Source organism: Mytilinidion resinicola, assembly GCF_010093595.1.
Source record: "Mytilinidion resinicola strain CBS 304.34 unplaced genomic scaffold BDZ99scaffold_5, whole genome shotgun sequence".
NCBI lineage: Eukaryota > Fungi > Ascomycota > Dothideomycetes > Mytilinidiales > Mytilinidiaceae > Mytilinidion > Mytilinidion resinicola.
The window spans coordinates 1,918,354-1,938,971 of record NW_022985441.1 but is presented as its reverse complement, the minus strand read 5'-3'; the positions used below and the strand labels follow the sequence as shown (position 1 = coordinate 1,938,971).

Here is a 20,618-nt window from a genome sequence, read left to right as displayed (position 1 = left end):
TCATGCCGATCCTCAACCTCGCGTCCCTACCTCACCGAAAACGACCACTGCTTCGATCAAATGATATTATTAATCACACGTGGAAATTGTCGGCTTTTAAGGCGTTTAAGCCCGTCATCAAGCGCGGAACAGGTAAATATACACCAAGCCCCATATATAATACTCCCCAACGTTCACGATACTATATAATGTCACTAACTCTACCTATTCTGCTTCTTATAGGCTTCCTCTACAAACTCTGGCAGCGCCTAGCGCACTTTTTCTCCGGTCAGCTACAATCACATGACCGCTCAGATCTCCCTAACATCTCCCCCCAAAGCAGCAACATCAACATGTCTTCATTTTCCCCCGAGGACCTCGTCCTCGCCACCGGCGCCAACGGCCACGTCGCCCAGCACGTCCTCGCGCAGCTCCTCGCCCTTCCCCAGGGGCCCCGCGTCCGCGCTACCGTCCGCTCTGCCTCCTCGGCGGCGGGTATAGAATCCCACTTCGCCTCGCACATCGTTTCCAAGCGTTTAGAACTCACCCTCGTCCCCGACCTCCTCGCGCCCCACGCCTTCTCTGAAGCGCTAGAGGGCGTAACCCACATCGTGCACATCGCCTCCCCCCTCGCCATCGGAGTGACAGACGTCGAGCGCGACCTGCTCTTACCCGCCATCACCGGCACCACCGCGCTCCTCACCACCGCGCTCTCCATCCCCACCTTAAAAACCGTCGTGCTAACCGGCAGCTTCGCAGCCGTCATGGACGTCGCCAAGCACCCGCGGCCCGGGTACACCTACACGTCCGCGGACTGGAACCCCATCACGCGGTCCGAAGCCGCGGACCCGGGCCTCGACCTCACGCGCTGGCCGGAGGTGTATCGGCCGTTTGTGACGTACATGGCGAGCAAGACGCTCGCGGAGCAAGCGGCGTGGGAGCTGTGGGAGCGGGAGAAGCCAAGTTGGGGGCTGTGCGTGCTGCTGCCGACGTATATAGGTGGGCCGTATGTGCTGCCGCTGGCGCGGGGGACGGCGGGGTTGAGCTGGAGTACGGGGCTGGTGTGGGGGGTTGCGGAGGGGGGAGCGTTGCCGGGGGTGGATTATCCGGATTGGGTGGATGTGAGGGATGTAGCCGGAGCGCATGTGAGGGCGTTGGAGAGGGCGGAGGAGGGGAGGGGGAGGAGGGTGGTGCTGAGGGGGGGTGGGATGGTGTATAGTGATGTGAGTTGCTGCCTCTTGGCCTGGATTGAGGAGGGTGGGGGAGTTGCTGACGGGTAACAGATTGCGGATATTGTGAGGAAGAATTTCCCGCAGTTGAGGCCGTCGGATGAGAAGCAGGTGGTATGTTTGAGTTCTATGTAGTGATGCTGTTTTCCGACGCTTGCTGATACATTTGGATACAGGATAAATATCATGACGTAGACACGTCTGAGGCGGCGGAGGTTTTGGGTATAAAGGAGTGGATACCAATGGAAAAGATGGTCGTTGATAGTGTCAGCCAGCTCCTAGAGTATGAACGGAAATGAATTATGAGTCTTAATGGAATGTATCACCTGGTATAGATCTCCGTCGTGAAATCGAAAGTATTGCTTAGAGTGGATTGCTTGAAATTTGAAATACAGGGCCACATTTCCTTCGTAGAGTAATCTATATCACTTTAAGGGTTTTGAAGACGTCCTCTCTAAGGCTATTCAGCAACATACCAAAAAGCTAGGAAGAGAATTTTATCTTAAAACTATGCATTAGCACTCTTGCCGTAAGCTACTATTAGGCCATAAATCTAGGCACACAGATTCACCACTGCTTAGCTTCAATCTTGCTCACTTGACACCACTGTGAGGAGTGCCCCAGCTAGTCAGTAGCTAGCGAGCCAAGGAGCAGCGTGATTCGCACTGCTTGGAACTGAACATCGCGCCTAGCCCTTCTGAAATCCCATGGGGGTACCCCAAGCAGTGCTAAACGTGTGTGCACAGGCTAATGGCCTGTCTCTGTAGCAAGCTCGAGTCCAAATTAACGAATTGAATTTGTTGCAAACAACTTCTTCTCTTACCCGTAGCTTCGTGCCATATACGAAATGCTCACATCAAAATTCCTAGGGTTGACTCTGTGTTGTTAGTTCTCGGGGACTGCTGATATATCCAAGTTCACGAACTCGCCGCTTGTCTAGAAGGTATATTTGGTTGGATTGCTTGTTGTACAAGTCTAGTCAACCCTCGGTCTTGTAGACCCGCCTCTCCACCGCCAACCTCACTCTTGATATGAGCCTTGCCAAAGCACCTCTCCCTCATCCTCAAAGCCCGTCCATGGCCCAGCACCTCCGCACCCTCCCCATCTCCCCATCTCCCCATCCCCTCCACTCCCCTACCAATTCATCTTCATCCTCGCCTCCATCTCACTATGGAAATCCGGCACCTCACGAAGCTCATTCCCTAATCATACACGTTAGCCTCGTTCATCAAACCAACCCCCCCCCTTCATCCCTCCCTGTTCCCCAATTCGCCTGCACCCAACAATAGAACTAGAGCCCACTCACCAACAAAAACATCCTCCCATCCAATCTCCGCATCCCGGCCCGCCAGAATATCACTATGCACGCCACTCGCGCCGCCCAGCACGGCGGGCCGCCACTCGCCCGCGCCCGCAATCCGCAGCTCCATGCCGCGCCGCACGGGCTCCGCGATGCCGAACGTGCGCCGCAGGCCCTCCATCTTGACCGCGTCCTGGGTCGCGCGCCACTGCGTGAGGCGCGCTTCGAGGGGGTGCGCCGAGTCGAGCACGACGGGACCGGCGCTGCCAGAGGAGGAGGCAGACGTGGGTTTGGGCGTGGTCAGGGCGGCGCGCGAGCGCAGGGTGTCGTGGATGCCGGGCGCGCTGGGGGCGCCGAGTTCGGGGGTTGTGGTGGTTGGGTTTTGGTGGGGGGGGATGAAGCGGAGGGACTGTTTGGGGTGGGTGAGTTGGGAGGTGTTTGGGGGAGGAGGGAAGGCGGGGAGCGTACCATTTTGGGTGGTTGGGGTGGGGTTGGTGTCGGTGGTTAGGGGTTGGTGTTATTGAGATGTTTGATGGCGGTGAGGGTGAGGTGTTGTTTGGTGTTTGGTTGTGGTGTTGGAGCTGTCGTGAGCTCAAGGCTGCGAGGGAACGCGAATGCGCGCTAGTTGGAGTTTGGCGCACGTGATCATACAATGGTATTGAGGGTTGAGACGGGGTGTGTTCGAATATTTTGTAGAAGAAGAGTACTGGTGGTGAAGAGTCAGAAGTCTAATCTATAATCGTGTTTTCAGTATTGTATGATATCGTAACCCATTACTTCTACAGTTTCTATGCGCCAACTCTGAGCTAAGATACAGCCTGCTTCTTCAATCAAAAGATGCAAGCTCTACACTAGGCCTTTCATGTATCTATCAAGGAGAAATAATACTGCTAACAGGAAGGCGCCATAACGAACAAGCCACCACCATAGAACCCACGCTCACCAACGCCGCCATCAATAAATTGACAGCATTGTTGTCTAGAATATCACGTCCGACCTCTACCCGTCTACTATCATGCGAATCGTCTAATGCTACCTCTCCCGACGCATCTCTAGATTTCGATCGAGTCGACGCACTCGGAGGTCCCTCCAAAGCTGACGTTCTAGCAATACCAGCAGCCGCATCCCCCCGGCTCCGCAGTTTCGCTTCTTGCTTGATGTGCAACGACCCAGCACTGTGGACTAAGACCTTCCTCCCCCCTGCGCCCTCGACCACCTTCCCAGATTGCACGTCTACTACGCTGGCCTGGAAGAGAGCTCCAAGGAGGGAGTCCAGCAGCGTTCCAGCGAAGCCCGCAAAAGTCAGAGCAGCCGTATATTGGGCTTTATCAGCAATCGACCAGGTCGAGCAGAACGGGATCAACAGCGTCGAAGTCGCAGCAACGATAAAGGACCCCAAAAGCCCAGCGCCAAGGCCAGTAACCGTAACGCCGCCATTCGTCCCAGGAGGGACCACGCGCCATGGGGCGGTGATAAGTCGAGGAGGGCTCTTCGACAGTATGCCCAGCTCCGACGAGAATGTATCAGAAGCCGTAGCGGCGTAGTTCCTGTCAGTCCCTCGTCAGTAACGATCCTGTATCTTCGAGGTCGCAGGCCGTAAGCTCACGCAACGATCCCAACCACCAGCACATCATTCGCGCGCCCCCAGCACGATCCCTCATCCGTAAGACTAAACGCGCGCGTTCGATCGCCCGTCAGGATGTCGTAGGAGTGCAGGGCTATGAGCACCGTCGCGACGAGCGAGTTCGCGAGCACTTGGATGTGGTTTCGGGGGCCTTCGCCGCCTGGCGAGCCAGTTGAGGAGTGCGTGAGGCGGGCTTTGACATCATGTTTCACCTGGCAGTACTGTTAGAATAGCTTCTGAATTGCGGGACTCCCCCCAAAGCTTGCCTTGGTCACAGCGGTTCCGGAGAGGAAGAAGACGCCCAGCAGTGCGAAGAAGACGCTCCAAGGGTGGATCGCGTGGATGACGGCAGTAGTGCCAGCGACAACGAGTCCGACTGGTGTGAGGGAGTTCCGCGACCAGGCGCGGTATAGCAGCGCAATTGTTGCTGGGACTGCTATTAGGGGCTTCATTCTTGGTTGGTGGATGTTGAGGGTTGAAGCTGTCCCAAGATTTATTCGGTGTCAGCGGGGTTGCGTCACGGCGTCAGCCGGTGGAACTAGCGGACAGGGTCTATATAAATAAACACCTTAGGTTACGCTTCCATCCTAAAGCTTGGGAGGGACCATGTTAGACTACAAGGTGACGGATATCACTTCATCTTAAGCGCTAGAGACCCAAACAAGGTTCAAATCACAGTCCCAACGGACCAAATCAACAACTCCATTAACCATATCTATGCAGACCAATCCAGACCCGCCCAATTCAACGCACCCATATCAATGACCCAGTTCAGTGCCAAAAGAAACACCGAGTCCTAATGTACAGCACACAACAGGAATATAAAGAAAAACAGGCTCGTAGCTTCGACTGCCGTATTGCGGTCCATATGCACACGGGGAAGACGACGACTGGAAAGGAAAAATACAGGAAACGACAGGAAACGATGGGCCTGAACGCCTTCCATGAGGAGAACCGGGGATATCTACGGCGGGAAGAGTGAACGGATGAGAGCGGCGAAGGAGAGCGGATGGGGGCGCTGACTCGGATCAATGGCTTTTCGCCCGGCCAGCAGGTCGCGGGAGTGGATCATACGAGGGAGGCGCAACGGCGATCTCTGAAGTCGGACGTTGGCGAGGTTCAGAACGACCGCGAGGAGAAGGCGGCTGGCGATCATCACGGCGTTTGCGTTTGTCTTTAAGCTCGCGGACCCAAGTTCCGAGCTTTTTAAACCACTTGCGGATCATGTTGCTAAGGAAGAGAGTAAGCGCTGGAAAGAAAAAGATAACAAAGAACGGGGAAGAGTGGCTTCGTGAAGTATGGCGAATGTTATAGGATCACACAGCGACATCCGGCGTGTGTTTCGTCGTCGCCGTCTCTGCGGCTGCCACCCTTACCCGTTCTTGTTTCTTCTTCGTCAACGATTTCTTGTGGCTTTATGGTCATATGCACCACGTTTGGCGATTCTGTTTGGAAACGGCAGTCTGCGTGGTGTTAGCAAATAGGAGCTTCTATAGCGTCTCGGTGTGCTAAGGCGTGTCCCCAAAGAAATGCTCAACAGAGTCTAGTAATGCAATACAACCTTCGAATCTCTTGAGAAGAGTCCAGTAGTGATAGCAGAGTCTCGTGCGAGCTCAAAACTAAGCTTAGTGGAAGAATTCAACGTTATGGATGCGAAGTGTTGCAGAGGCTGACTTGTTTGTTGGGGGAAACGAATCGAAGGACGGAGGTGGTGTCTGCGTAAACACCTTCCTACGACAAGCAGGGGCAATGTAGGGGAAGTTCCTGCTCACCTTTGAGTGGCACCTTATCATCCAACATGCGCCCAAAGTGTATCAGCCGTATCGAGCTCGGCGACGAGGGTTTCGCTTCCCATTCTACAGCCAAGACACATATTAGCTCCCTTTTATCCACGCAACGTCTCTACCACACAGTGCAATCATACCTGACCGCCAATCGCGCAATATCAGCTCTTTAAGCGTGTAAACACTAATATTACGTGGATCATTCTCCTCCACAGCGATCTTACGCCTCTTCAGATATTTCCCATCCACCCTGTACGGGTGCCTTGCGCCGTTTGTGAGGAGCAGTGTTATTGTGATGACTGGGCCTTCCGAGATATCTGGATTCGTCGCCGCTGCTATGACTGGGCTGTCTGTATTGGGCCCGATTCCCTCATTCGTCACGGTGGTTGTAAGGGCAGGAGCTTCGGCGGTCTGCGCTGTCGATGACGATGGCTGCGCTGTAGTCTTCTGTGTTGGTGTTGCCCCTTCCGACCTTGCCTCCGCGATATCCTGCGACAATGACGACTCTCCCTTCGGTGGTAGCGATAGTTGAGGAGGACCAGAGGATATGGGCTGGGCGGTAGATTGTAACGCCGATGCCAGCGTCCGCATCTCCACTGGCGTGGTACCTCGCGCAGTACCGTCAGACCCTTCCGCTACAGATTGCTGCGCCGGCAGGTTGGCGCTCGGCGCGGTCACTGTGAGCTGCTCAGACGACGTCGCCATTTCTCAGCTGGAGGAGACGAGGGGGTTAAGAACTGCGGGGAGAGCGAATGCGCAGGAAACGAGAGGACGGTGGTGTGTGAACGACGGGACGTCCTGGGCGGCGGGCTTCAGAACGGGCGGTGGTGTTTGTTGTTGAAGATCGGGTGAATTGGCGGATGTTGCACATAGATGGGATGGAGGATTGGTGGTTTGTCGCGGGAATCAGGCCCAGGGTTCTTAGGGCGATTTCTCCACACCACCTTGCGAGCCTGAAAGGCTTAGTTGAACATGTCACCACAAGGAAACGGCAAGGCTTGGACGGTCGCGGCAGTGCTTTGGCCGCTTTTGCTTCTTTTCTCCCTGAATATTTTGCCTTCGACGGAACGACCTCCTTTTCTTTAGGACATCGAGGCTCCCCTTGCAATTTCAAGACGCGCAGAGCGAGAAGCATGATCCTACTTATCGCCCCTGCATGACGGCGTCTACTCCGCGTCCGCTGCTTCTTCTTCGTTCTATACCTGCATGCGAGCAGTCTGGCCCGATCGCTTGACAAATATCTAAACAAAGCTTTGACAGCCCTATTGTTATCGCTGTCAAATGGATTGAGTCCAGTCCGTCATTCTTGGTTCCAAGATTCACTGAAATCGGCGCGCAGACGTAGAATCGACGTCAGGATAGTCTGGAATCACTAAATGCCGCACTGTTCCGACTACGATTAGGGACTACGAGTAAGCGGAGAGGTCGTTACACCCAATCCTCGACTCCCTTGATCTGGAGATTGCTAGTTTTGTATGTCAAGGGATGGACTTGATCTGTTGATGCATCACGATATCTCGCGGTGGGATTGCGTTTCTTTCAAGAACCCTGATTCTTGGAATGGACTACAACGATCTCTATTCGCCACGAACGTGCGTGAGGCTCACTCGCACTTTCGACAAACCCCAAACCTGTTGAAGGCTGTCCTTAGAACTCCAGGATATTTAGCTTCAATCATTTCTAAAACCCCCAATTGCAAAAGCCAGAAGTCATGCCGTCTTAATGCCCCTCAACCCATTCCCCATATATGGCCGGATCCTCTAATCTTACCCCTTCCATCTCCTCCCTCACATCAAGCATGCTGACCTTACCGATCGTCACGGCGCCCGTGTCTACTTTCTCGTTGACTTTCCAGTCCGCCAGTGCCTTTTTAATGCTCTCAATAACATCAGGCTTGTTCTCGACAAGCAGAGAAACAGCATCATAACCACCAGCTCCTGGGACCACGCCTCCAACTACCCCGGGAATCCTCGAGCAAGTATCCAGCAACTGCGTCTGCTCTTCCGGCTCAATCGGCACGCCAGACGCCTCCGACATCTCGCGGATAAGCGCTCGAATCTTGGCAATACATTCGCGAAGCTCGGCATACTCGGTCGAGTTCGATTTTGATAATCGCACCAATTCAGCTGCCAATCCGTCATTTCGCTTCTGAAGCTCGCCCCATATCTTCCCAGCTTCTTCAGGCTTCTCCTTCCGCCACTGCAGCACTTTCTTCACCATGCCGGGCGTCTTGGAGCCACAGTCGACGTCGCACATAACTAGCCTCAATCCCTTAGGGATGTCGACGGCGGACTTCACGATCTCCGTGTCCCACTTCACGCTGGTTTCCTCGACAAGGGACTTCAGTTTTTTGCTGAAGAGAAGAGTGCCGGGCTCGCCGTGGGATTGGAGTACGGAAGGAGAGAAGCGCTTGTAGAGGCAGGATCCATATACTGCGGATGCGACATCGAACCCAGAGCCGACTTTGCCTTGGGCGGCACAATGGGCTGCTTGTGAGAGGTTGTGGAGTCGTTGGCGTCCCGTGTCGGTGGTCAGATCGAATTGGGATTTGGGGAGGTAGTGGGCCAAAAGAGCCCCTGTGAAGGCAGTCACGAGGGCTGCAGAGGATCCGAGGCCGGTCTTGTGGGCGTCCCAGAGAGGCACATCGAAGTTGAGGAAGCGGGAGCTGGACACAGAGCGTTTGGCAGGTTGCGAGTAGTAGTCCGTGTCTGCTATTATCGAAATTGACGCGGGCTGGATGAGGTGGTGTGGTACTGATGACGAGATGTAGGTTAGGGCGTAGCTGAGGGCGGTTTCAACGAATGCGTTCCGGAGCAGGGGGTCGTCTGCGGAGCTGTCATGTATGAGCGCTGACAGTAAGAACGTTCAATCATATCCAAGAAAGTGGTGATGCAAGCTTTAATACGCGGAGAAAAAGAAAAGAAAGTTTAGAGAGGCAGAACTGAACGCTGATAGAGCTGACTTGAAAGCACGTGGTTAAGTGCGACTGCAGAAACGATACATAGAATAGAAAGCATTGAAACCGAGAGCATTGAAACCGAGAGCATTGAAACCGAGAGCATTGAAACAACAAAGCTTGAATTCAATGGCATATTAACTTAAGAATGCATTCATAACAATGCTTCTCGAAACATAGTTCCTCAGTCGTTCTGTCATGGTGCTCGTACCTGCCAAGGCGGATGCAAGCATGTGAGACAATGCTCAACAGACCGAGGAGAATGCCTGGAGAAGGAGATGACAAATTACTCACACTCTGAGCTGAGTGACGGCAATGCCGCCCTCGCCCTCGGTCAGTCGATAGCCATACTCCCAATTGGCCTCGAGGAACTGCGGCGACTTGACAATGATCTCAGAGAGCACGACGCCCTGGCTGGTCTGCAACGGCTCGATGTGGACGTGGATGCGGGCGTCCAGGCCAAAGACGAGCCCCGTGTGCTCGCGGTCCAGCACGAGATAGCCTCCAGCCAGCAGGACCTTGCCGGGCGCAGACACAGCCTTCCGGGAGAGCACGGCAGCCATGGCAGACGATGAGGTGGGATATGGGGATCGATCTTCGCGAGCGGCAGATTGTGGGAGCCACTTCTCACCGGCGATACCTGATTGAAGTAGGGCGGGAAAAGCTGGCGGGCTCTTGTGACCTCAGCTTATGGTGAGTGGCCTCCGTCCTGTCGGCCCTGGGACGTGGGGAAGCTTGTCACTCTTGTCCGGGCTGGCTCCTGTTCGCGTCACTGGAGCCGTGGGGCTGGGACGCAGGGCTGGACACGCCTTTGTGGCCGTTGGCAAGCAGTTGGCAGGCAGTTGACAGCTCGCGCATTGGACGGGGAAGGCCGTTGGATGCCGCGTCAGATGGATGAGGGCCACCAAGCAGGCAGGCAGGCGGCCCACCAGGCTCAAAGACGAGCTCCTGGGGCGGGGTGCAGCAGCTCTTCCGCAGAATACTCGTGCTTGGAATCGCGTCGGTGACTCAGGCGTGTCAGGGCCTGCGGACGGGCTCTCGGAGGCCGTTCCCTCGCCGTCGCCGACCTTCTCTCCCCGCTGCGCCCCTGTGCGCGAATTTCGAGCGCGAAGCCACACGGTCGCTCATAACTCGACAGTTTAGCCATGGGAATGCCTCGCGGGCTTTAATGTGCGCAGAGCGAAGGGACGAGCATCCAGCTTCGACATCTACCATGGAACGGAGCTCTTGATACACCTAACTAGCTGTCTGTCCGAACCATGGGTCGCGTCGGGAAGGTTGAGTCTTACTTCCGCCCTTCGCGACGTGAGATCGTGCCACTTGACGCTGGAATGCCTCTGGTGTCTCGAATTCACGATGCCAGGCTCTCCGGACTGGCTACACTGCGCAGAGCTACTTTCTCACGGCTCCAAATTATGCGTCTTCGGCCTGGCCGCTTGGTAAAGCCCCCTGGTGCACGTGTCATCGTATCCCAAACGAAGTTAGACGCAAGGAAGAATTCGGGACTACTTTCTCAGCGACGCGGCACCAGCAGTCGTCACCACCACACACCTTTCCTTTTCATCACCCAGCCTGCAAGCTGTCTACCTGTCTTCAGGCCAGCTCTGCCATCCTTCACTGTACTCTCTTAATTTTCGCGCTTCTCGTTAGACTCGGCACGCTTGACTTTGCTTGGTGTTCCTTACTGCCACCCTCGCCGCCTGCCCCATACCCCCAACCCCTTCACATATACCCCCTTCAGCGCGTTCTTTGACGGCCTTGTCGTCAAATGAACCTGCATCAACGTCGCGCCTTGAGAATAATAGTACGACCCCACCGGACTTCCCTCTCGTCAAGCTCGAGTGCACGTGCTAATCCCTTGCAGTCTCACCCTTCCAAGTTGAAGGGTTCCTCCGTCTCCTAAATGGTATTTAAGAGCTTCGCTCTCGCGCGCCAGAATCTCGTCAAGAGTTTCACCCACGGTACACCTCAATCCCTCGTTGCCTACACCTCGCAGAACGGGCCCTTCAGCTCGAACCTCCAGGACCGCTTCGGAAAGCCCGTCTCGGTTCGAACTCACACTGCTTTCGCGCCGAATTCGGTCCACGCGAACAATGGTGTCAAGTCGGCGAATTCCCAGGCCGACTCCGGTCTAGCAGCCTACTATGCCGCATGGCAGAAACACCAGAAAGTTGAAGAGAAGGAGTGGGAACAGTTCCAGTTTCGCAAGCGGATCGAATGGAAGCCCCCGGCAGCCACGCCAGAGACCAAGGCCGGCGCGAATGACAGCGTTGCCGTCGAAGATGTCGCTGAGCCTCTCCCCGCTCGGGCCGGCGTTAGCCGCGCATACAGCACAAGCACTGTAGACGACTTTAGGAAGGTTGCTAGCGATGCAAAGGCGGAGGATTTTGCTCTTGCGCAGATTGACGAGAATCTTGCAAAGGAGGTGGCGAAGGCCAAACAAGATGCCTCGCCCAAGCCATTCGAAGAAGAGAGCTCCGTGAGCGAGGAGACCGTTTCGAAGTCCCCCGCTGTCGATTCCGAGGTCGATTCCGAGGTCGCCTCCTCTCTACCCCTGAGCCGCACTGCTTCAAGCCTGGCTACTAGCGTTTCGGAAGTCGATGTTTACACCGAGCAGCTCAACAAGCTCGCCGAAGGCCACCACTATGCAGAAATTCCAGTTGTTTTCGAGTCGATGCTCCGCACTGGCGTGAAGCCGTCGACATCCGCTTACAATGCGCTTCTCTCGGCTGCCATTAAGCTTCCCAAGTCAAAGCACCAGGTTGTTCCCAAAGCTCTCGATGTCTACTCGAACATGCTCCGTCGCGGAGTCTCTCCCGATACCGTCACATACTCTACCTTGATTGAAATTCTATCTATCAGGTCTTTGGAGGTGATGGCTATGAAGCAAGAATTGGAAGAAAAGAGGACCAGATATGGTGGTATGGAAGAGGAGGGTCAATTCATGCTTCACTCCAACGCGACTGAATACGACATCTTGGGCGAGGACGACTCTCTGAACTACGCCGTGAAGCTGTTCGACGTTGCAACTGCCAACAAGTTGTCGCGTTCCTTCACCGAGATGACGTACAGAGTGCTAGTGTCAGCTTGCGCCGAGTCCGAACGTGTTGAGGATATGGTCAGAATCTTTGCGCATATGGAAAGCAGAAATGTTACCCCGTGTGCTGACATGTTCGTTCCCATGATCCACGCATTCGGAAAGAGCGGCGATCTTAGGAGCGCGGTTGAGTGCTACGACGAGTACAAGGCCTTGGCAATTGCGAGCGATAATGGAGACATCTCCTTATCTCGCAAGGACAACGACGTATACGCCTCTTTGATCAAAGCTTATGTCATTTGCGGCAGAACCGAAGGAGGTCAAAAGTTCTTATCCAAGATAGAAGAAGCTTTGTTGGATCCTTCAGAGGCGACACCCCTACGAGACCTTGTGGGTCTGAAGGCCTTCGTCCCAGAAGCTGTGAAGAACCTGTCTTTCGAGGAGGCTTTGGCTCACGCTGAAAAGCTGAGTCCTGAAGCCCGGGTTATCGCTATGGCCGCCATCAGCATCCGTGCTGCCGACACCAACAACATTGATATTGCCACGAAGGCCTTCCAGGAGCTTCCCGAGAACACTGACTTATCCCGTGTAGCTATGGCTATGGGCGCCATGCACGTCCGTAACGGCAACATCGAAGCTGCAGAGTCGTTCTGGAAGCTCTTGGAGTTCTCCATCACCAAGCCTCAGTTCATCGAGTTCACCACCATGCACACCATTGGTCTTATTGGCAGTGGTCAGTCCGAACAAGGTCTCCGCCAGAGCCGACAGATGTTCTCACGCATCCGAGACTCCCAGAACCAGTCTAATCAAGCGAAGATGGAGATCGTTGAGCAAATTGACGAAGCCGTTGAAGTCATTGGCCAATTTATGGAAAAGCGAGCTATCTTCCTCCCTGTGCGGGCCACCATGGAACTCATGTGGACCATGATCGAAAATGGCGGTCTCGTCACGCCAGTTGCTGCTCATCTCCTCGCCGGAATGGGTCCCGAAGAGATTGCTCAGCTCCATTGGAAAGATTTGACGCTTCTCATGCAGGTCCAATCTGGAATGATTCTCAACATCTCCATTATTGATGCCGGTCACGTAGCACGCTTTGCTCATCTGGTGGACGTTCTCGCCTCTAGTGGAACACCTACTGAGCAGTTGACTTCGTCTCTGGTGGAGCAGGTTCTCGTGAAGCTCGATCGTCCAGACCTCCAGCATCGATGGTACAGCTACAAGCATCCTGCATCAGAACCCGTCTACGCACCAGCCCAGTATTCGGACTTCGCTCAACCGGCACAAATCCCAGCAACTCCCGCTTATGAAGACTCATTTGATCCATATGCTGCTACTACTGACAACAAGGGATCCGTTGCCGTCACTGACTTGCTCGAAAAGACTCACGGTCGATCATCTTCACACCTAAACGAAGCTTTGATGAAGTTCAAGAATATGCGCCGCGCCGGTAGACATCCTCGATTCTTCACATACGCCAAACTCATCACTGCTGCTGCTAAGGAAGACCGTCTCAATCTCGCTCACGATATTCTGGCCCTTGCCAAGCAAGATGTTCCTCTACTTCCTCAATATCGAATCGTGAGATACGGTTGGGTTACCATCTTGGATGCCATGGTTGCTGCTTGCTTGACTACCGGACAACGTGGTCTTGCTGCTCAATACCACCAGGACTTGCTTGATATGGGTGCAGCGCCTTCTGCCAACACCTTCGGACTATACATCACGACTCTCAAAGAATCCACCAAGACCTTTGATGAGGCTACGGAAGCTGTCAAGATCTTCCTCCGCGCTAAAACCGAGGGTGTTGAACCGTCTTCTTTCTTGTACAACGCCTTGATTGGCAAGCTTGGCAAGGCACGACGTATCGATGACTGCCTCTTCTACTTCTCGGAAATGCGCAACCTTGGCATTCGCCCAACCAGTGTCACTTATGGGACTATCGTCAATGCTCTCTGTCGTGTAAGCGACGAGAAGTTTGCCGAGGAACTCTTCGAAGAGATGGAGGGCATGCCCAACTACAAGCCTAGGCCAGCGCCATACCACAGCTTGATGCAATTCTTCCTCACCACCAAGCGTGATCGTGGCAAGGTCCTCGCCTACTACGAACGCATGCGATCTAAGAAGATCGAGCCGACGACCCACACTTACAAGCTCCTCATCGACACCCACGCTACCCTCGAGCCTGTGGATATGGAAGCTGCTGAGACTGTTCTTGCTCAGATCCGGCAGTCTGGCGGTATTCCAGAAGCCGTCCACTACGCCTCTTTGATTCATGCCAAGGGATGCGTTCTACACGATATGGCCGGTGCCAGGAAACTCTTCGACACCGTCCTTGCCGACCACCGTATCCGTCCCCAGGCCTGCCTCTACCAAGCTCTCTTCGAGGCCATGGTCGCCAACCACCAGATCGCCGACACTGAGAATATCCTTCAAGATATGAGGCGCCGAGGTGTCGACATGACCCCTTACATCGCCAATTCTTTGATCCACGGATGGGCTCTGACCAAGAACATCGAGAAGGCCAAGGCCATTTACGACAACGTGTCGGTCGACAAGCGCGAACCCAGCACATACGAAGCGATGACCCGCGCCTTCATGGCCGTCGAGGACCGCAACAGCGCCATGGCCGTTGTCAATGAGGGCCTCTCGCGCGGCTACCCAGCTGCCGTCGCCGGCAAGATTCTCGAGCTTGTCGGTGGTGGCAGACCTGCCGTCAACGGCGAAGCTTCGGCTTAGCCAACCCCAGCTAATTTCCCCCTCGGCTTAGATTTCTGGCATCTTCTATTTTTGCCCTTTCTTTTGTTTTCGGGTTTACAGGACGGCTCCATACCCTCGCCCCTGCTCGGTGCACGCAGGCAGGTGAAAATGTGATGGGCGCATGCCGGACTCGGGTTTTGTCGCGCGCTGTTTCCTTTTCCTGGATTCTTCTTCCGGGATACCCTTTTTCGAAGCGCCGGCGTTTGTGTGGGTCTATCTTGCCTTTTTCGCGGATTAATCGAAAACCGAATCGACGACATAGTGTTAAGCGGCTAGGTCGGTCGGTCAGGTGTGCCTGTAGAACGATATCGAAGCAGATTGTTGCGAAAACAGAAGCACAACAACAACAAACGGTTGCCTGCTTGCATATCAGCGGGCTGGGACACTGCAGTTTTACAACGGCTGTAAATTATATGGGAACCTTGATGGCGTTTCCTGGGCTAGTACTTGAGAGATGTTGCGTTGCTGTTGGAAGAGTTGGTTTTGCAAGAGATGTGCGTGTGTGTGTGTGTACAATACCCTGGTTATTCCATCTCCTCTCCTGATAACGCGATCTGGGTGGTTTGTGTAAAACGGATCAGCTAGATCGTCAGCGAATGAGACAAAAAATGTAATTATATCTGATTGCCCCTGGTGATTGTGATGAAATGTGATTTAACTTTGAACGATTTTGGAGATGAGTATCTTCTCATGTCGGCCACGGGTACTTTATACTGCCTGTTCGAAAATCAGTAGCTGGAGTATCCCGTCGTCACACTTCGCTGTAGGATTCATCATAGAAACCCGTACCCTGCGTGAGGAGTTCCAAACTATTATCAGGATCACGAACGAGAGAAAAGTTCGGCATTTTGGATAATTAGTGAAATCACAAGGCTACCTCCCTCAGACAGCATTAAGAGGGTGTACACAGGTTTGAAGTGTATCTGTTGCGCCCCATACATAGACAGTTGCAGGAAAGTACACGGATATACATGGCGAGACACTGTGCTTTCTTACATTCACCAGCCCGACACTTTTCCTCCTCCACCCATTCACACCTCAAACCAACCTGAATGCCAAAAATAAAAAGCGCATGCCCAGCGCGAATCGAACCCACAAGCAAAAAAGGAAAGGGTCCAAATGCATCGGGTGGCGGGACTCCGTGACTGAGCGTCCTCGTTATTATCACTGCGTCTCACTGCGTGACATTGAACTCGGCTGGGCTCTTACGGTTACCAAATGTTTGGAGATGATTTGGCGACTTTCCTGAGAAGCGGGTGAAAATTAAAGGGATTATATGGCAGGATGGTAGAGGAACGCGGCAGGTAGCGATCACTCACCATGGTAATCTTCAAATTCAGGGTCGGTTCATAACACTCCCGCCCTTACAGGCCTGCGGGCTAGAACTAATAACGAATTAATCCGTTATGTCGATACACACTTCATGGTCCTCTACCCCTCTACCACACATACCTAAAACGCCCCATTTCCCCCATCCGTCAAATCCCTCCAATCTGTCTCTCCATGCCCCCTCCCCCCCTCTTACCATCCACCCCATCCCTCCTCCAATTCTCCCACCAGCAGTAATACCCCTCCATACCCCGCAATCGTCAGCACACTCAGCCCATACCTCCCCAAACCGCCCCACACCCCCAGCGGACACCGCGGCGCCAGGCTCACCTCAAAAAATTGCGGCGCAACGACATTACCCACGTAATACGCCACAAGCACCCCCGTGTTCGCCGTCACCTTCTTCGTATGCAGGGTGGGTGGTGCTTTGGTAGGTGGTCTAATGGATTGGTGTGTTTCGTTCAGATCCATACCTTAGGTAGGTAGATGTGTTGAGGCGAGGCGACTCAGCCTCTGTGGCTGAAGCATGATCGCGCCTAGGTAACAAGTTAGCTAGGCAGCCTCTTCTAAGGATCTCCTCTCTTCATCAATCTCTCATCATCTACTACTAGCAAGCTAATCGTCCACCTACGATGCATTATACAGACCTGCCATCCGCCTATTGCCAAGATGGAGAGGTCAGACGAAGCTACTCATTCAAGCCCAGATGAGTGTACCCATTGTCGGTGACGGTTGCGACTGATATCATTATTCCTCAAGTCAATCAAATGGATGTATTTGAAAGTGGGCAGCATTTGTGGCAATTCGAAAAACTCACCATTTTCTTGCTAGCGTTGACTGTAATATCCGGAAAGCATCAAAGGAGCGGTGGCAGCATTCAGCGGCAACATCATGTTCTTGGAAGCTTGCCCGGAGGATCGTAGAACACATTAAAGATGAGACCTAGAGTAACCATTTTTTTTCCAAGGTAGAAGGTAGGACTATAGACATTTAGCAAGTAAAGCCCGGTCAGTTGTTCCCTCCTTCTACTGAATCCGCCAATGTCTTACAAACTTGACAGAAAACCATCTCCTGGAGAAGAATAGCTGACTCGAGAATGTAGCGCGGACACAATGCTTCTTTGCAGATGCGAGTCAGACAACGCGGAGTTTCATAACGAGGTGAGATATGCAGACTAGGGACCAGCAACAGCATTATCATCCGCTAATTCTTGTGCTCCTCAAAGTGTACTTGACCCACGGGATCGCCAATACGTTCTTGGTGAAACGAACGTCATGGAGTCTTTCAATCTTGCTGTTGAGAAAGGCAAGTCAATCGGAAAATCCTATCTGGATGTGAAAAGGGAGTGGAAAGCCTCCGCAGGTGTTATGACCTTCGACGATGCTGTGAAGCAAAAAGCAACACCAGCGCAGTTCAGCGCGTACCTAGCAGAGGTAACGACAAAGATAACACCCTTGATGGAACGGAGGGAGATCTCGAAGCGAATGCTTGGGGAGGAAATCGTGTGGGATTGGGAACTCCCACGGACACCAATGGGCCAGTACATGTGGCAATGGAGTACAAAAGCTGTCATCGAGCGCGCGATACTAGCAGCGCCTTTGGGAGACGTGACGTGGAGCCGACAGGACAAGCCAAGTAAGACACCCATCCGCGCTGCAGCCAGCTTGTGCTCGCGATATTTCTAACAGTACGATGCTAACACGAAATGGGGGCATCTAGACAAAAAGGATATGTTCGAGTTTCATAGCGAGGTCCGCAAGGTCTTTCCGAACCGTCTTTTCGGATTTGGTTACATGGGTGCGTACGATTTCCTGAAAGCGGGATACACGCAGGAAGAATTTGAGAGTTTCCCCGCCGATATTGCCAAGATGGGCGTTCTATGGCAGGTACGTGTACCATTCTTAGCCAGGATAGATAACAGAAATGCTCATCCACCATCGCAGGTTCAGCCAGTCTAGAACACGCAAGGTCTCTCTCTCCATGCCAGACAATTTGCTTCTCGGCCCAAGGAGATGGGCATCGCGGGATATACGCGTGAAGTGTCAAAGCCAGTTATGGCAACGGACAAGGTAAGCAGCCGAATATCTCTTGCTTGGAGCTCGGCGCTGACACTTTGAAAGTACGGAAAACCAACAGCACACGGCGGATACCTAGCGGACGCATTTTTTGATGTTGTTGCTAGGGTTGAGATAACAGAGACGGAGGCAAATACATCGTAGCTATGATACTGTTGAGGAGGAGTCGTAGAACTTCACCAAGCATGCATGAATACTACTTTCCCTACCAACCGGGTTCAAACCCCCCCGGAAATCCAAGAAGTGTAGAGCTGAGGTCTAAGGAACTATGAAGTGCGCGATGGATGGGCTTAGAGACGCCACTGGTGTATTATGTGTAGGTGCAACTTGAGAATTGAGTTGAGGTTGTTCAGACGAGTTCTGTCGATCCCCAGAGTGTTCAGTAGTTTGATTGAAGAGGTCTTCTGGCCTCACGGGTTCGTCTGGACGCGGGAAGTCTTCATGCATCATTTCATCTAGCATTCGAAGAGTGTCACGATGGACAACGATGAGGTCTAGCTCAGCCATTCTCGCCTCCAGTGCTTTCGTGGAGTCCTCGCACATGTGCTGCGGAGAAGAATATGTTCTCCTTTCGTGATCCGGATGCCCCTTGCGCGGAATAGGCGGACGATCGATTAGCGGTATCTCTCGTGCAACAATGTCAAAGACATCTCTTAGACATTCCGATTGTGGCCATATTTCAGCAATGATGGACAGTATGTTACAGCAAGCGCGAATCGCCTCTGAAGCGTCTGATGAATCGAAAGCATCGGTACGGTAGGTAGGTGGAGTGGCGAAGAAGCAATACAGAAGAGTGATCCCGCATTTGAATTGACCGATGCGTCCCATCCAAGGCTCGGAGATGGATCCTTCGCGCTGCAATTTTCGAAAGGTCAGACATGCGTGGGTGCAGGCCTTCACGGTCTAGTCTCCAGCAGGCCCTCGGACGGTCGACTTGGTGGGTTGAAAGAGTATCGCGAAGCTGAAGTTGTAGATCATTCCTAGCCAGTGTCCGCTTGTATAAGATTTAGACTTTGCGTCAGCAAAGCGATGGCAGGAGGATTTTCATTGGTCCAACTCGTCTAAGATGCGCTGGCGCCAGTCAAGCCTATTTTCAAATTTTGATTCAAAGTCACGATGTAATGTGTGGTTGAGTATCTCCGATTGTAACTGTCTGCAATAAACGACGTGCATTGCGGAGGAGACACTAGTGTGGAGAGATTATAGGTCTTCAGTGTCCTCTCTGCTTGCCGAATTACACCACTCCTAAATCTGACTATCGTCCACATTGGCATACATGGGAACCGTAATTTGATCGTCGGGCACGGAGAACGACAGATCGAACATGGGCGCGTGGGCAGACCAGAAGACCCGTCTTCTAATCTGTAATCGTACCCGGGCTGCGCCTAGCTAATCCGGTTCTCGTTCAGCGAGACGGACGTGGGCCATGACACAGTAACGCATCGTTGCAGAAGCAACGGAGATGATCTTCTCGGTGGAAGGGCTGTACAGAGCATGCATTGCAAGAAGCAGATACGCTTGTAGATGAATCAATCGCTCTGATTGTGCAAAAACGTGTGACAAGAACCGCGTCACTGCTAGTCGATAGAACGTATGATGAGAGAAGGTGCTTTGATCCCCAGCGTCTTTTTGCAGCAAATTTCCGATTGAGAGAACCATGTTGACGAATAATCCTTTCCAAGGCTCCGGGCTCTTCGTTTGACTGGATCCGGTAGAGAAGTACCCTTCGGGCAGCCTTCCAGCAGCTTCTTGCCATTGCTGCACCATATCAAGCAATTCTTAAAATTAGAGAAAGGGATATCGGCTGTGAATTCTCTCGTAGTAGATATTCAGTAGCATGCTTATGACGCCTGGAGGCAATCTTGGCTCGCTCCGTCCTAGATCATGAGCTTCTCGAGGGCCCTCGGGCACTGTAGCCGTTTGCAATCGTGAAAAGGTTGCTAAAAGCCCTATAGCTGGAGCATTTCGGCCCAGACTATGATCGGGATCGGGCTGAAATGGGAAATTCATTTGGCTGCACGCGGCATCTGCCTCGAAGAACTTCGACGATGAAACCGATACAGTCGGGGACAGATTGCTGCTACTTGGAGCACGCACAGTGGAGACATCTCCGTTTCGAAGCCGGCTATTGGTTTCCTCCAGCCGTGTCAGCCTTCCTGTTAGGGCATGAATAGACCTAGGATGAGTAGCGTCAGTCGTACGAAACACGACCTTTCACGATGGATGTTGACATACTCCAGTCTCGACTGAGGCCCAAACTCATTGCATTGTTTGCCCGATCTGACGCAGTTGCTGCAGGGCCTATCGTTGTCACATTTTTGCTGGGCATCGTCAGTTGGATAAACTGAGGGGGGAAGCAGTGCTTATCGCTAGGGCACCTTTCTATGTTAGTAGCGCTGGTAGGTGGAGACTCTCTGCCGTTTCGTCGGAGACGCTTTAGGCCGATTATCATGGAATTTCCTACTTGCGCTGAAAGTGGTGTTCGACATGGAACGTGCTCGATATCAGCGGGCTATTGCACAGAGGTCAGGTCGAAATGTTGCAACAG

The 20,618-nt window shown here is 53.2% G+C and overlaps 8 protein-coding genes across 8 annotated transcripts; 4 read left to right on the top strand and 4 right to left on the bottom strand.

The window, feature by feature from the left end:
• The first annotated feature begins 221 nt into the window (after window positions 1–221).
• BDZ99DRAFT_568683 (aldehyde reductase II) lies at window positions 222–1,625 on the top strand. Its single transcript, XM_033727809.1, has 4 exons — window positions 222–267; window positions 323–1,202; window positions 1,263–1,322; window positions 1,385–1,625. Exons 2-4 carry the CDS (start codon window positions 333–335, stop codon window positions 1,505–1,507), a joined length of 1,053 nt encoding a protein of 350 aa, XP_033580457.1. The 5' UTR covers window positions 222–267; window positions 323–332; the 3' UTR covers window positions 1,508–1,625.
• Window positions 1,626–2,142: 517 nt separating this feature from the next.
• Window positions 2,143–4,596, bottom strand: BDZ99DRAFT_507428 (UMP1-domain-containing protein). Its single transcript, XM_033724245.1, has 5 exons — window positions 4,399–4,596; window positions 4,115–4,344; window positions 3,452–4,055; window positions 2,515–2,917; window positions 2,143–2,410 (listed from the first exon to the last, which is right to left on the bottom strand). Exons 1-5 carry the CDS (start codon window positions 4,582–4,584, stop codon window positions 2,343–2,345), a joined length of 1,491 nt encoding a protein of 496 aa, XP_033580456.1. The 5' UTR covers window positions 4,585–4,596; the 3' UTR covers window positions 2,143–2,342.
• Window positions 4,597–5,440: 844 nt separating this feature from the next.
• Window positions 5,441–6,621, bottom strand: BDZ99DRAFT_486700 (ubiquitin-like protein; the record flags this gene model as incomplete). The annotated part of the gene is made up of 3 exons (XM_033722798.1): window positions 5,441–5,595; window positions 5,905–5,988; window positions 6,057–6,621. 3 exons carry the CDS (start codon window positions 6,619–6,621, stop codon window positions 5,441–5,443), a joined length of 804 nt encoding a protein of 267 aa, XP_033580455.1.
• A 1,014-nt stretch (window positions 6,622–7,635) lies between these two features.
• On the bottom strand, window positions 7,636–9,687 carry BDZ99DRAFT_496467 (Phosphomevalonate kinase; the record flags this gene model as incomplete). Its single annotated transcript, XM_033723445.1, has 2 exons — window positions 9,167–9,687; window positions 7,636–8,749 (listed from the first exon to the last, which is right to left on the bottom strand). Exons 1-2 carry the CDS (start codon window positions 9,433–9,435, stop codon window positions 7,636–7,638), a joined length of 1,383 nt encoding a protein of 460 aa, XP_033580454.1. The 5' UTR covers window positions 9,436–9,687.
• Window positions 9,688–10,723: 1,036 nt separating this feature from the next.
• BDZ99DRAFT_257640 (uncharacterized protein) lies at window positions 10,724–14,993 on the top strand. The gene has a single exon (XM_033713752.1). The coding sequence runs from the start codon at window positions 10,776–10,778 to the stop codon at window positions 14,643–14,645; it is 3,870 nt and encodes a 1,289-aa protein (XP_033580453.1). The 5' UTR covers window positions 10,724–10,775; the 3' UTR covers window positions 14,646–14,993.
• Window positions 14,631–15,469, top strand: BDZ99DRAFT_257651 (uncharacterized protein). Its single transcript, XM_033713753.1, has one exon. It carries the CDS (start codon window positions 14,780–14,782, stop codon window positions 15,209–15,211), a length of 432 nt encoding a protein of 143 aa, XP_033580452.1. The 5' UTR covers window positions 14,631–14,779; the 3' UTR covers window positions 15,212–15,469.
• A 1,749-nt stretch (window positions 15,470–17,218) lies between these two features.
• On the top strand, window positions 17,219–18,214 carry BDZ99DRAFT_381945 (Phosphoenolpyruvate/pyruvate domain-containing protein; the record flags this gene model as incomplete). Its single annotated transcript, XM_033715262.1, has 4 exons — window positions 17,219–17,630; window positions 17,715–17,887; window positions 17,954–18,064; window positions 18,116–18,214. Coding segments are annotated over 4 exons (795 nt in total), but the record flags the coding sequence as incomplete, so codon positions are not given.
• A 959-nt stretch (window positions 18,215–19,173) lies between these two features.
• On the bottom strand, window positions 19,174–20,327 carry BDZ99DRAFT_460726 (uncharacterized protein). The gene has a single exon (XM_033719450.1). It carries the CDS (start codon window positions 19,835–19,837, stop codon window positions 19,460–19,462), a length of 378 nt encoding a protein of 125 aa, XP_033580450.1. The 5' UTR covers window positions 19,838–20,327; the 3' UTR covers window positions 19,174–19,459.
• Between the last annotated feature and the right edge of the window lie 291 nt (window positions 20,328–20,618).

Coding starts and splice junctions, on each gene's coding strand:
- BDZ99DRAFT_568683 (XM_033727809.1), top strand. CDS start 333: ATGTCTTCATTTTCCCCCGAGGACCTCGTCCTCGCCACCGGCGCCAAC. Junction 1,203..1,262: donor GTGGGATGGTGTATAGTGAT/GTGAGTTGCTGC, acceptor GACGGGTAACAG/ATTGCGGATATTGTGAGGAA. Junction 1,323..1,384: donor CGTCGGATGAGAAGCAGGTG/GTATGTTTGAGT, acceptor ATTTGGATACAG/GATAAATATCATGACGTAGA.
- BDZ99DRAFT_507428 (XM_033724245.1), bottom strand. CDS start 4,584: ATGAAGCCCCTAATAGCAGTCCCAGCAACAATTGCGCTGCTATACCGC. Junction 2,918..3,451: donor ATTTATTGATGGCGGCGTTG/GTGAGCGTGGGT, acceptor CACCCCAAACAG/TCCCTCCGCTTCATCCCCCC. Junction 2,411..2,514: donor ATGGGAGGATGTTTTTGTTG/GTGAGTGGGCTC, acceptor GTGTATGATTAG/GGAATGAGCTTCGTGAGGTG.
- BDZ99DRAFT_257640 (XM_033713752.1), top strand. CDS start 10,776: ATGGTATTTAAGAGCTTCGCTCTCGCGCGCCAGAATCTCGTCAAGAGT.
- BDZ99DRAFT_257651 (XM_033713753.1), top strand. CDS start 14,780: ATGGGCGCATGCCGGACTCGGGTTTTGTCGCGCGCTGTTTCCTTTTCC.
- BDZ99DRAFT_460726 (XM_033719450.1), bottom strand. CDS start 19,837: ATGGTGCAGCAATGGCAAGAAGCTGCTGGAAGGCTGCCCGAAGGGTAC.